Source organism: Dunckerocampus dactyliophorus, chromosome 2, assembly GCF_027744805.1.
Source record: "Dunckerocampus dactyliophorus isolate RoL2022-P2 chromosome 2, RoL_Ddac_1.1, whole genome shotgun sequence".
Taxonomy (NCBI): domain Eukaryota; kingdom Metazoa; phylum Chordata; class Actinopteri; order Syngnathiformes; family Syngnathidae; genus Dunckerocampus; species Dunckerocampus dactyliophorus.
In genome coordinates this window covers 20,865,863-20,880,935 of record NC_072820.1, presented here as the reverse complement: position 1 = coordinate 20,880,935, position 15,073 = coordinate 20,865,863, and the positions used below count along the sequence as shown (strand labels likewise).

Sequence of the window (15,073 nt, the reverse complement as noted above, 5' to 3'; positions counted from 1 at the left end):
CCAAGTGGTTGTAAAAAGTTAAGTCACATAATTGCATAACTTGTATTTTTGTAGATAAAAATTTGTTGACAATAGCTTATTTCTGCGACGTGCAATGTTGTAGCAAAGTTTTTAAGGCTTTCTGCTTGCTTAGAAAACACCTGCGGCGCTCGGAGAAATATTGTGGACGTCTCACTCCAAAAATAATTTAACACATTTAATGTCGTTCCTAACGACCCGCGAGGATTGACTGCTCTGTGACAAGTTTCTCATCAGAAAAATGTATGTCGAATTCAAACTTGAGTTGAGCTCAACAGTCACACGAGTTGGGCGTGAAACTGTGACGTAGACGAGCTCCTCACGAAAAAGGCTTCAGTGTTGTCCACGTTACCTCATAAGCTATCTTCGCTCGGAAGGTAAGTTTCCGAAGTTGTCCGGACAGGAGCGAAACCTACTCGTGATCACACCGAGCAGGAAGCTGCTCTTTTGACTCAAACCTTCCACACGCTCCGTCCTCGGCAAACTTTACTGGATTTTTAAACGCTCTCCCAGGAACGCCAGTGCGTGTTTCCCTCCATCGCCAGACCGTCTGACACTAGCGGGGAAACGCGGCTTGAGGTGAGCGACTTTGATAGCTAAAGACTTTGGACGCGATGGGACGTTTAGCCTCAATGCTAAATAACCTAGCTAGCTAGTCACGGTACGTCGTATTTTAACACAAGTACATTTTAATGTTATTTGTTAAATGTCTGGATGTGATTTACAAAGCCCACATCTGTACAGACATTATGAAATACATAGTTATACAGTTATCCTTTTGGCGGAAAAGAAACCTTAGTTCTTCAGGAAGTGTTGTCCATCCAGTTTAGGAATAGCGATACACTGGCTGTCATTTTAACGTTGTAACTCTTTACTGATGCCTTCAGACTAACTTGTTTTCTATTTAAGTGACCGTAAAACCCGACAAGACAGGGAACTAAAACTTTGGTATCATAAAGAACAAGTTTGGGACTTGACCCAACAAAGCTATTCATTGAAAGGCATACACACTTGTCGGCCACGTCATTAGGTACACCTGCACTATTTGTTTAATCAAGGAAACTTATGATATCACGTTGTGGTGTAGTATCTTTCGAACATGCTTAGCAACGTTACATTGAAGTACATTGCATGTCTAATTTTTGATATGCAGAATTTTCTTGTTGCATTAGTGTTATTGTGTTTGTGTCGTTTTGTTTTGGATCATTTGTGTTTGGACGTTGCTGCGCATTTGTCCCAGTCGGCCACCGTCGATAATGCCTTATTAATTAGTAAAATTAATAAGAATCAGGATAACGAGGTTCAGTGTTCTTCTTCTTCCTTGTACTTCACCGTTTCCCACAGGACTGCAGTCTATTTGTAGAGATGGATTGTGCGTGGGGGTCATGGTAATGGTTTATTTTTTGAACATGCATACACGTTACAATGGAATACATTACATAGTACAATTCACAGTTCCACATGTACAAAAGGAGTAGGAAGAAGCAACGGTCATTTAATCCTACCCCGGTCCGTTTCGCACCACTTGCAATACGTTTATTCACTTCCCGTGTTTCATATGTGATCTCTTTAGTACATAGAAAAGTGATAAGGTAATGTAACAATGTCGTAATATAATTGTCAAGGTTTTTCCACAATCATAATAAATAGTAATGATGTATAATAATAAATAAATAATAATCAATATAAAAAAGAACACATTCAAGACTCTTCTTCCTTGTACTTTGCAAACATCAACTGATTGTATTGTTTCTTGAAATCGCTCATTTTGGCACTTTGTTTGAGTTCTTTACCCAATCCGTTCCATAATTTACACATACTGAAATGCTGTGGGTTTTTAGCGTTGTTCTCGCATATAAAGTATTTTAAGTTTAGTTTTCCCCTGAGATCATATTTCTCCTCTCTTGCTGAAAATTATTGTATGACATTTTTGGGTAGCAAGTTATTGTTTGCTTTATGCATAATTTTAGCTGTTTGAAAATGTACTAAATCAGTGAATTTTAATATTTGTGATTTTAGAAATAAAAGATTTGCATGTTCTTTATACGTGGCATTATGGATTACCCATAACTGATCTTTTTTGCAGTACATTTAGCAAGTGAAGATTGCTTTTGTAGTTATTACCCCATGTCTCCACACAATAAGGTAGATATGGTAATACCAGAAAGCAGCATAGAGTATGGAGGGATTTTTGGTCAAGGACAAATTTTGCTTTATTCAATATTTCTCGCCACCTTATGTTGTATATTTTTAATGTGAGATTTCCAGCTCATTTTTTCATCTATTATGATCCCCAAAAATGTATTTTTGTTCACCCTTTCAATGTCCACACCATCAATTTCTATTTGCGCATGCATATCCTTTCTCCTATTACCAAAGAGCATTATTTTAGTTTTACTTCGGTTCATTGATAATCTATTTTTTATCAAACCATCTTTATATTATAGTCATTTCATCTGTGACTTTTTAAATGAGCTCTTGTGTGCTTTCTCCAGAACCAAAGCCAGGAGTATCGTCTGCGAATAGTACTAACTTTAAGACTTTCGTCACGTTACAAATGTCATTAATAGTGAATAATTAAATTAATACAAGCTTAACAGTTTTGGTCCCCTGATTGACCCCTGGGGTACTCGGCAAGTAATATTTAAACTTGCAGATGTGCAGTCTTCTAGCTTCACATATTGCTTCCTGGTAGCTAAGTAGCGTTTGACCCAGTTCAAAACGACCCCTCTGATTGTATAGTTTTGTGATTAGGATGTTGTGATGAATTGTATCAAAGCTTTCGTCAGATCCATAAATACTGCAGCTGCGCACTTTCTGTGGTCTATAGAGGTTGATGATGTCATTGTCTAATTTTTGTAATTGGCCAAGTGAATGTAATTTATATGGCCGCTTTAACAGACAAAAAGTGAGCAAAAAAGATGAAAAGCAAAGCAAATGTTTAGAAATACATGTCAGCTTTCTTCTTTCTTCTGTCATGTTACAGTCTCCAAAAGTGTGCAAAAAGGCCAGAAAAAGTTGCTCCCTTTGTCGAGAATGGCTTTTTTGAAAAACTAAATCATCTATAGGGGTCTGAATAGTCGCTAAATATAACGACAGAAGTTAAGTTGGCAACGCTGATCCACCCGGTGTGTGTGTGTGAAGTGTGTTAAAAGGAAAACCACTTTTTTTTGGAATTTTGTCCCCATGTTTGACATGAACACACATGTAATCACTTCCCTTTGTGTATTTTCTAAAGATATAAAAACAGACAGCTCATTAATTTACGTAATGGGACACACCTATGCCGCCTATAAAGACCGCTATTGAAACACCTCCAAAAACCTCCAACAAAATGTTATGGTTTTATATACATGCTGTGACCATGTAGTAACATGCACATTCATGATTACATATAATACAGTATTTTGCCGTATTTTGGTCATTTTAAGTATTACCGGAACTTTCTTCTTGGGTGCATTGACTTCACATAGCAACATAGAAACAAACGCCTACACCTAGTATTATCTTCTCCAAAGTCAAAAACAAAAACAGCAGCAGTGGCCGCAGCCTCAGTATGTATCGTTACCCTTCGGTACGTGCGCTGTCGTGCTATGAGCAAGTGTGTGGTGAAGCTAGTCGCTAGATGGTTAGTATCTAGCGTGTGATGTGGCGAGGCGTCACTATGCCAGTAAAGTAGTTCTTCAGTGTAACAATGTTAATAACAATAACAATATTGCTATAGCTTGGTTAATATGCAGGATTATGTAAATCAAGTGTGGTTGGTGGTTTTTGGAATTTTTTTCAGAAGGCTTTATAGGTGGAATAGGTGGATCCCATTACGTGTAGTAATGAACTGTCTCTTTTTATCTGTTTTTATATCTTTAGAACACACAGAAAAGAGAAAGACGTGTTTTCATGTCACTGGTTGCAACCTAGAACCCTTGTTTGTTTGCACTGTTTCCAAGATGGCGGCCCACATTGGTTAACATCCTCAGATTAATGTCCAATTAGTTTTCCAAATAATTCCAATATAGGTATATTTGTATTATTATTTATATGCTTTGGGCCTACGGATTTCTCCTTCTTAGTGTTGTTAAACAGGGAAATGTAGGCGGTGTCAAAGTATTTAAGTTAATATTCACATAGCTTTTGATTTCTCGTTTGGAGAAAAGCTGTCTCACGAGAACAGGCCAGCCAGAAGCCAGTCAAACTGTGAATTATGGCACTACTACTGTGAATGATAATGAACATAATATGGAAGTGGAAAAGTGTAAGGCATTATCGGAAGCGAACATTAAGTGCTTTACACACTTTAAACCAAGCATTCAAGAGTTAAAACAGGATTGCCGACTCGGCATCCACTTCCGTATTACACCCTGCGTGGGTTCGGCCGCCATTATGTTGAGAAGAATCCATAAACATTGCATCGTATTGAAAACATTTCTTCGGCACACCGCTCAGCCATTAATTGCTGTCATAGACGGTCCAAAAGACCAGATTTGTTGTTTTTCAAGTTCCCCAAAAACAAAGACAGGTATGTGTCATAAAAATGTTATAGATTTATAACACTGGTTGTAAATAAACATGACAGGACAAGACTGAAAGTGTATATTGTATGGGACCCCCAAACAATATAGCTTAAAGGTATTTGTTTCTCTGGGTGATTAGTTGAATTAATGACTTAAGTCATAAATCAGTGATGAGGATGATTTAGATTATAGTCTATCGGCTGTATTAGCAGTGCTATTACTGAAATAAATGTTGCATTGTGTAAATACTTCCACTTAAATATCCATATAATATAATTACTTTTAAATCAACTTTCTGTTGTTCCTTATGGACATGAAAGAATAACCAGATTGTTTTTTAAATCAATTTACTGGAATGGTAATTGATGGATTAGTGGAATGGTAATGAATGATGCCATGTGTGGTCCTACCCACACTTGCAGGTATATTGTTATTGTTTAATTATACACATATTGAATAGTATATAACAAATATTGTTTTAATTTATTGTTATTTATTTTCTTAATTAAAGTTATTATCATTTATTATTATTTTTTATGTTGATTATTAAGCATTGGAAACACTGTAAGGATCCATCCTTATAGTGTTACCAAGTCAAAGAAGCAAAACGTTTCTTTAATAATACTGCTGCTCAGGCTTTTATTGAAATCAGTTGGACTCCATTTCTGCTCTATTAACCTGTCTCAAGGATATTAAACAGTGGATGTCTCTTAACTTCCTTAAGCTTAATGAGAAAAAAACAGAAATTCTTATTTTTGGCAATCCAGCTCTTTTAGATGGTGTGAGCAGTGAATTGGGCCCATTATCATCATACTGCCAACCACATGTAAAAAACCTTGGCATGCTTTTAGATGGCTTTGTAAACAAGTGAGTGCTGTGGTCCAGTCTTGTTTCTTCCACCTGAGACAGTTAGCTAAGATAAAACCTTACCTTCCCGTTGACGTATTTGAGCATGCTGTTCATTTGTTTATTACTTGCCGCTTGGACTACTGTAATTGCTTGTATTGTGGTCTGGACCAGCCCTCTATACATGGTCTCCAGCTGGACCAAAACGCAGCTGCCCGCCTGTTAACTGGCACCAAGAGACGGGAACATATAACCCCATTCCTGGCCTCCTTACACTACCTGTTACTTACAGGATCCAGTTCCAAATTCTTCTCTTGGTTTTTAAATCGCTGAATAGTCTGGCGCCTTCATACTTAGATACCTGACGATACCTGTTGATGTTCCTGCTAGAACAATGAGGTCCAGCTCACAGTTGCTTTTAACAGCTCCAAGATCTAATCTTAAATCTTGGGGCGATAGGGCCTTCTCTGTCGCAGGTCCGAGACAAACACTGAAGAATTTTACATCTTTTTTGAAATCTTACTTTTATGGACTGGCTTTTAACACAGGTTAACCTGGGAATTGTTTTGACTGTTTTATTATTGTCATTATTTTTTGTGTATTGTTTTTACTGGATGTTACTGTATGTTTTGTGTAGTTTGTGTTTTATTGGCTGCTGTACAGCACTTTGGGCAGTTAACTGTTGTGCTATATAAATCAATTTGACCTTGACCTTGATCTTCATTGACATCTACATGTATTTACTAGTTACTAGATTTATTAGATCAAAACACTTAAATGTTTGGACTTGTCTGCACTCTCAATCACCCTTACCATTAACTCAATCATTCAATTCCAAACATTTTTCAAAAGACAACCCTTTCGGTACCAGCCATTTTAGACGTTTTTTACTGATTTTTCAAGGCGCACAGAATATTATGTTCTATGGCTCTTTAAATATGGAACATACCAAAAGAAAGATTAGACTCTTGTCTTTCATCAGAAAAGTTTATTTCTACCTTTTTCTGTTCTTTAGTAATCAGTAGTAGAACATAGGTAAGTTTTAGGAAAATCAGTTCCCAACAAGAAATGGGAGAAAAACAGCTTTTTGTGAAAAGATACATTTCAAGCATAATTTTCACTTTGACACAAATTTTTTGCTTTTATGACCGCTGAAATATCTCAACTATACAACAACATAAACAATACAAAAAGTGTTGCTTTACATCAAAATAATAATTTATTTACAAATATAACACCATTAGCTAAACAATTTGCACGTGTGTGCATGCATGCACGCCCGTGTGTGCATTTGCATGCGTTAAAATTTCCCTACAATGCATAACCTTCCACTTCCGCCTTGTTGTCGAGTGTTTTTACATGCAAAAGATCCATGCCGAGGTCTTATGAAATGCACTTCTGTCACCTTGTGGGCGTTTTTATGGCTTGAAACTTGTAAAAGTGACATCTGGTACTGTGCAGTTGCGTCATCACCTCTTTTTGCCTCTCACGCAAAAAAACAAAAGACGTATAAATAAGTTTTTGGGATCAGGCGTTCGGGTTTATGAAACCGTATAAATATGTATTTGGTATTGAATGAGTTAACCATTAATAATGGATGGCAGCACCCACTATATGCACCATGGCAGCCATAGCAAGTGGCTTCCTCCGCTCTATACGCTGGATCTCCTGACCTCTGGAGCAGCACAGGGGCTGTCCGGAGTGTGTGTCCAACATGAACGCCACTTTATAACACACCTCATGTCAGATCTTGTGGGTTGAACTCCAATTTGCAGACACCATAGTGTGAGTTAAGAGAGTTTATTGACGCTTGGAGGTTGAGGATAGGGGAAGGGGAAAACCTTGGAGGACTGGACGACGACAGCAGGGCAGCAAACACAGCAGCAGACCAAAGATGTATGCCACTGCAAAAGTGAACAAAGAAACAGATGGTCAAAAACAGGAGATTCTATTCTTGAACATTGAAGTGATCCAGTGTTACCACTCAAAGGTAGTTAACAATCTGGTGAAGTCTCCTCCTCTCGGTGGGCTACCAAGGGATGCCATTAAGGATGATGCATTGATGATTCCACTGCATGAGGGATGATGCAGCGTGATTCCACGCCATCAAGAATGATGCATACAACAGGGTGCTGCCATAAAGGAATTCAAGTTAGGGAAGAGGAGGAGGGAAAGGGGGTGGATCCTGACACATCATACATATAGGAGATCCGTCTTGACAGTTTAGCGGCATATTTTAGCAAATAGGGGTGCGCAAAAAAAGTGAAAGGTGGGAAGTATTTCTTGCATCATGCATGATTTGGTAATTAAATACAAGCTTTCCACAAAGGATCTCCACCTCTGATTTTGAAGCAGACACACTGACAGCACCTGCCTTCCTGGTGAAACATGCATGGGTGTCCAAAGTGTGGCCCAGAGGCCATCTGCGGAACGTGGCTCATTGCAGAAATAAAATAAGATAATAACAGACAGTATGAATTACCTTAGAGAAAATACATGTCACAATCGCCAATTCTGCCACTTACTGAGTGAAAGTACTGTATTATTATTGTTGTTATTATTATATATTATCTTAAAGGTGGGGCTGCACGGTGGTCTCGTGGTTAGCATGTTGGCCAACACAGTACCAGTCTGGAGATCGGGAAGACCTGGGTTCTGTGTGGAGTTTGCATGTTCTCCCCGTGCGTGCGTGGGTTTTCTCCGGGTACTCCGGTTTCCTCCCACATTCCAAAAACATGCATGTTAGGTTAATTGGCAACTCTAAATTGTCCATAGGTATGAATGTGAGTGTGAATGGTTGTTTGTTTATATGTGCACTGCGATTGGCTGGCGGCCAGTCCAGGGTGTACCCCGCCTGTTCCCCGAAGTCAGCTGGGATAGGCTCCAGCATGACCCCGCGAACCTAAAGAGGAGAAGCGGCATAGAAAATGGATGGATGGTTTATTTGGTCTGAAAAAATGTAAACAGTGATATCGTTTGGCGCCAGTATGTGTGGTGGTGGTTTGGGTGGCGCTATATGACACACAAAAAAACCACACACACACACACACACACACCAAGGGAATCAATAGAAGAAAGTTTATTTGTATTTCTAAACATATTTATTTAGCTTTCCATGTTTTTTGGTTCCACATACAGTAGGTTTCATAAAAATGACATGTATGATGTGTTTTAAGAAACAGAGTTACTATGCCATCTACTGTATGGAGGTGTAATAATAACGTATTAATGAGCAAGGGTGAACAGGTAGCACCAAATCTTTTTGTGGCAGTGCAAATTAAGTCTTGGTGGACTGCCACAATTAAAATAATGTATCTCTTTAGCACACTTTTGTTTTGAAAGTTGAATATGTATAAAAGGGGTCTTTTAAGTTCCACAGTGTTTATTGTGTCACTATTGCCCAAGGTGCACTACAGCCGCATCTTTACTGTGTGTATGGCTGCGTGATTTCAGCAGGAAACTATGTAAGCGATTCAGTAATCTTAGTTTGCAGTGACTTGTCCGCATGTTGAGTGGGAGGAGCTCTGTCACATTATTAGCATTAGCATCTTTCCCTCTGCCACTCTAATCTCACGTTGAGACCACGCAGCCCTTGAAGAGGATTTACTTGTCGTCACAATATGTCTCCTTATTCGCTTCCTCTTATTGGGTTAGGCCTGTATTAGGCTTAGGAAGACAGTGGTTCTTTGTGTCGACTATGTGTTGTTGTTGTGTAAGACACAGGAAGAAGCCTTCTGGTGACTTAACACAGCCACGTCATGCAATGGAAGCTCTAAGGTTGAACACAATCCATTGGATGCTGGTTGAACATACATGTATTTAAAGGAAAACTGCACTTTAAAAAAATTTTGCCCATCATTCACAATCCTTATGTGAAACATGAGCACACATGCCTTTCCCTTTTCTGTGTGTTCTAAAGGGAGAAAAACAGTCAGCTTGAGGGAGCTACAGTAACAATGCATGTCATGGGACACACCTATTTCGGCTATAAAGCCCTCTAAAATAACTTAAGTGAAAGACCGTTATACCATTTTGATCATTTTAAACATTGGCAGAACTTCTTTCCTGGGCACATTGATTTCACATCTAGTGCTACTTCCGTCAACAACAGCAGTGTGCCAAGCACGTGTCTGTTTTCTACGAGTAATCATGGCAGAATTTGTGAGAGCTGCCGCCGACTACTTTTGGGCAAATGAAGATCCAGAACCTTATCTTATTGAGCCTGAATATATGGAGGATGAGCTCCAGGTTTTGGAAGCTCAGCCAGCAAAAACTTCAAAGGTAGCAGATGGGGGTCAAGTCATTACACCAGAGTGACTTGGTGGAGCTTGTTAAGCCATGTTGACAGAAATGGAGTGTGGCATACCATATTACCATTGATGGAAAGGCTTTGCGTGTATGGTGAGGAGGACATTGCTCCAAGATATTGCATCACAACGGACGAAGAATTGTTAGCGCTGACAAATCCTGCAGTGATAGAAACTTTTTTCCACATACCCAAAATGGACCAGACGGACAACTGTCTATCGAGTAAGTTAGCGTGATACATGAGTACATAGCACATGATATCCCAACACTGTTCATCTAGCCATGTATAAACAAAGCATGAAACGTGGACTAGTACTTTAAAGATCATTTGATTGTCTATTCATAATTTTTCATATGCTTATTATTGTTTCCTTGTCAGTACAGTTGGAGTTTCACATTCTTTTGAACTATGCTCGGTAGTGGCATGAGGCACTGCACAACTACGCCAGAAAAATAGTTCTTTGTGTTAGCTGCTACCATATCTTATCATATCTATCTGTTTATATACAAGTTAGTGTCTATATACAGTGTTTGCGTTTTTGGAGTTTTTTTTTATTTTTAGGGTTTTATAGTCGAAATAGGTGTCTCCCGTTATGTGCATTGTTAGCTTCCACATGCTAGCTGTTTATTTTATTTTTTTTACCTGTTTTTCTCTTTAGAACATGTAGAAACGAGAAAGATGTGTGGTCATGTTTCACACAAGGATTGTGGATGATGGGCAAAATTTAAAAAGTGCAGTTTTCTTTTACATTTTTTTTTTTCCCAAAGGCTGTGTTTCGCACAGGACTGCAATCTATTTGTGGCGGAAGTCGGTTGGCGGGGTGTAATTATGTTATCGTATAATTTGCATATTTGGCTACAAATTAACTTTCTTCTGTTGCTTCTTTTTTATGGCACAAACAATCCAGAGCGACCTTTGACTACTTTGAGAGGGGGGAGGTGCCCACAGCTGCACCCACTACTCGTTGAGAAGAGTTCTGTTTTGTCAGATTCTCTGTTAGAAAGCCCACAAATTTTACATGTTTATCTTTGTTTCATTGATAATGTTTTTCGTCAAACATTAAGATTCGGCAGTCCTTGAACGCACCATAGCTACAGGATGTGCTATGAGAATCAAACGTTTAAGCCACAGCTTAATAAATCCACCAAATAGAAGACACACTGCCATTTTCTTTAACTTGAACACACACATTTAATACCTTTTGCCACGCCAAACCAGTCCAGTCTCAGGAGATATCTCACCCTTTTAAGAAAATATTTGTCACTAGTTGCTTTAAATAAATAAATAAGTAAATAAAAAGAGGTGTGTTAACTAGTTACAGAGAAAGTCCCATTATAATGTGTTTATTTGTTTATGTTGTTTCTTTTGTAATTTGCTGCAATGGAGGTGAGGATTATTAACTTACAGGAGCAGCTAGCTCCACAGTGTGGAAGGACATACTTTAGCACACTAGCTTGCCACCTCTGTCTGGACGTTACATTACATTGACACCGCATTGCAGTTTGTCACAGCTTGTAGCTCTCATATTTGCGGGGCATGGCTAGGTTTACATGGACGCCGCATTGCAGTTTGTCGCAGATTGTGGTTCTCCAATTTGCAGGACATGGCTCGGTTGCGCCATCAACAGGCATAATCACTAGGGATATTGGGCTCGATATACTGTATCGCTAGGGCCTGATATTGGCTTAAAATGTGATATTGGTATCAGGGTTTTTTCCCGATAATGAAAACCTATTTAAAATAAATAAATAAATAAATAAATAAATGCGGTATAGATAAACATTTTAATGTTCACATGGCCAGGATGACACCACAGTTTGTTCACATACAGTGCTAGCCCACCTCCTTTACGCTTTCCACAGGCTCTTGTGTTCCTGTGCACTCTGACTGCCCTGAAGTCGTCTAGCTCCCCACGTTAGCATCTGGGACCCCTAGCTGTTAGCCATTCAGTGAAGCACAAATAAGCTGCACTCCCTGAAGGTCTTGAGGTTCTTGCCAGCTCGTCGATCTTGCTTGGTAGTGAATTCACGTTTCCCATGATAACAGAAGGTACCAGAGGCTTGATTCTCCACCTCCTTGCTAGCCACTTGAATTTCATCTTAGCCCTGCCTCTGCCGCCTCGGCCGTCTGCGCAGGGAATCACACCGATGTGGGACGTTGCTCTCATGGCACGTAAAAATGTGCTTGAATAAACAAACAGAGCTGCTTGAAAGGCAGTGTTAATTCCATGACAGGAGATATGTTACACACATTGGTAATTGAGAGTTGGACAATATTGGAAAATATATACTTTTATTAATCTCCAAGAGAAATTCACATTTCCAGCAGCTCTGCAAAAATGTCATAATGAACTTAATCACAGAATAAAACAACCAAGGCAAGACATGAGATATATGAAAATAGAATAAGAATAAGTGAATAAATACGGAACAGATCACGTCACATTTGTAGTGAAATAATACATAATAATACATAATAATACATAGTAATAATAATACATAAGGTAATAAGTCCAGTGCTGTTACACATATCGGTATCGGTTGATAGCGATATTGGAATTTGAGAGTTGTATCGGTTATCGACAAAAAAGCCAATATCGACATCCCTAATTATTGCAATTATCATAGGCAACATTTATATCATGCTTCTCGCATATCATTCATATCGCACATTCCTAGAAATAATCTGTTCTGCAGTCAAACTGTGACCACCATAAAACCTGTATTAACTGTACAGGTAATGTTTTAAGTCACATTTTAGCATTCTTAACTGTCACATAAGTGTAGAAAGAAGTTGACCTTTATTAATATGGCGTAAAAAGAATAAAAGTAGTATTCAGTCTTCGTCTCTCGTTTCTGCATTTTAACACTTTGGCTACATTATACTGAGCAGCCAGGCCATAAACTTTTATATTAAGCAGGAACTTTTTTATTAGTTTTCATAGTAATCATCACAGTTTTCTATTCTTATTGGACCAATTTGATACATTGTTGCTCTCTGTTTGTGTCCCATTAGCTTCATGGTGAAGGCCATGCCAACTAACATCCTCCCGTAGTGTTACCTAACTAGCTGGTGGACAGCAAGAGGCGTCATGGCCGAGCTGCCCATCGCCCCGGGCCAGGTGTACATCGAGGTGGAGTACGACTATGAGTACAAGTCCAAGGATCGCATGATCGCCATTCACCAGGGTGAATGCTACATGCTAGTGCAGAAGACTAATGAAGACTGGTGGAAGGTGCGCAGGGAGGAGGGGACTAAAGCCTTTTACGTGCCCGCTCAGTATGTCAGGGAGGTCCGCAAGGCCCTCATGCCTCCTCCCAAACAGCTCCCACATCACCCCGTTTGTACTGGCAACACCCTCCCTCAGAACACTGCCCAAGTCAAACCTGCCAACTTGGATCTGGATCTGCAAAACTCCTCCACAGAGAACCTGAACAGGCCAGAGTTTAACCCTGCACGCTCGCCTTCTACTCATTCCGCCTCATCTCAGCATGTGAGCCCGCCCATCCAGCGGCATGACAGTAACCACCACCAGCACGCCCCCAGCACTCCCACAGGGCCTGAACGATCTGTAGCAGAAATTCTGGCCCAGGCTTGCGGCCCTCCGGCTGGACAGAGGGGCAGCACTCTGCCCCGGACCCGTGCCAGATCTCCAGACCTGGTCCGAGCCCCACTGGATGTGGACAGTCCTCACTGTGACTCGGCGGGGGAGGAACGCCGTACCAACGACTCGGAGTCTGGAGACGAACTCAGTAGCAGTTCTACTGAACATCTGCAGGTAAACCTTTTTAATATCACAGCCTTTATACATTTTAAAGCTTGCCGTTTAGACATCATGTGGTTTGACGTCCAATCTTCCAAATGACCTCCATGAAATGACCACAATGCTTGTATCAGGGCACAAAACATGTTTCCTGGTTGATGTCAACCCCAGTCTTCTAATTTTGGTGTCCCACAGATGTAAGGTCATCTAAACATCAACATACACATTTTTATTACAGCTTGAATTTTATCAGAGAGGCACTCCACTCTGGCCACAATAGACTTCCTTCCCTACCCAGAAATGGAGTATACCATGGAAACAGCAGTTAAAGGCCAAAGTAGACAAACATGTTTTGCTGCAGCCTGGTGGTTAATGTCACTTTTCCACAGGTAAAAATATTAACATTCACACAACGTGTCTGATTTTGAACACACAATTTAGTCTGAGTCTTTCTCAACATGCCTGCCCTCCTTGTGCACCCCCACAGTAGGCTGTTTTGGAATACATCAGTATTCGCGTTGAATTGTTTTGTCAAGCTTGTTATGGATTCTTTTTTCTTTTGGGACCGGGATGCACTGACGTCTCCTTTCAGGAAGTGTGCTATCTTTACAGCATTTCATTGGGGAAAAGAAAAAGCCTGTGTCAGGATGTCTGCTCATTGCTGACATTATGACACAGCCCTGTAGGCTTCTAGTTCTCACGGGATCTCAACCTGCAACACACACACAGCGACACAGAGGCATGCATACAAAAAAAATGACACACAAAGCTTCTGGCGGCATGGCAGCTGGCACACTCCTTTGCCCTCTCTGCTTGTTTTTCTTCATAAAAATTCACCTGCTCCTCTCTCGGCTCTGGTCCAGCGGTCCAAGTCAATTTTTACTGATGCAACTCAGTGGTTTTTACCTCCCGTAACCCCTCAAAATATAGCTCATGTAGTAAGGGCAAAAAGGAAAAAGGAAGAAAAGAGCCCTGATGTGTCTTAACACTTGCAGAATATAGTTTTGCTAATAACTTGCTTCACTTATATCATTAGTGCATATTGTCCTTCCTGTGTCTAGCTTTTGCAAGGTGTGGCACAAAAGGTCTGCTCTGTGGCTAGTAGTGACGGGCTTGTTTGATTTTTGAGCCAAAATAGCAAAAATATGAGGACAAATAGCGATACTGTGCTGCTGTCACATGCTCTAAATATGGAAGAAATAAAGGTTGTCGTTAAATCTCACGCATGCTCGAACTATGGATAGTTGTGCATGGGTGTTGCTGTCATGGAAATAAGCTTCTGTAGTCACGACAGTGCATGGTATGCTGCTTACTGCTATGCACCACAGGGGATGCATAGCTAAACAAAAAGAGGCTCGTCTCGTCTCAATTTTGCCAGAAAACATCCTGATGATCCCAAAGACCTTTGGGAAAATACTTTGTGGTCTGACGAGACAAAAGTTTAACTTTTTGGAAGGTGTATGTCCCATTATGTCTGGCGTAAACGTAACGCAGCATTTGAGGAAAAAAAAACCATCATACCAACAGTAAAATATGGTGGTGGTAGTGTGATGGTCTGGGGCTGTTTTGCTGCTACAGCACCTGGAAGACTTGTTGTGATAAATGGAACCATGAACTCTGCTGTCT

At 40.0% G+C, this 15,073-nt stretch overlaps 1 protein-coding gene across 7 annotated transcripts in view; it reads left to right on the top strand.

The window, feature by feature from the left end:
* The first annotated feature begins 356 nt into the window (after positions 1-356).
* LOC129177358 (rho GTPase-activating protein 12-like) overlaps positions 357-15,073 on the top strand; it is a 63,732-nt gene continuing 49,015 nt past the window's right edge. For 2 of the 7 annotated variants that reach the window (XM_054768414.1, XM_054768418.1), the window contains exons 1-2: positions 357-597; positions 12,700-13,462. In XM_054768414.1, coding sequence (XP_054624389.1) covers positions 12,776-13,462 — 687 coding nt within the window. In that variant the 5' untranslated portion in view covers positions 357-597; positions 12,700-12,775. The remainder of the gene's footprint in view (positions 598-12,699; positions 13,463-15,073) is intronic. The other 5 variants (XM_054768416.1, XM_054768415.1, XM_054768419.1 and 2 more) reach the window with 4 other exon arrangements.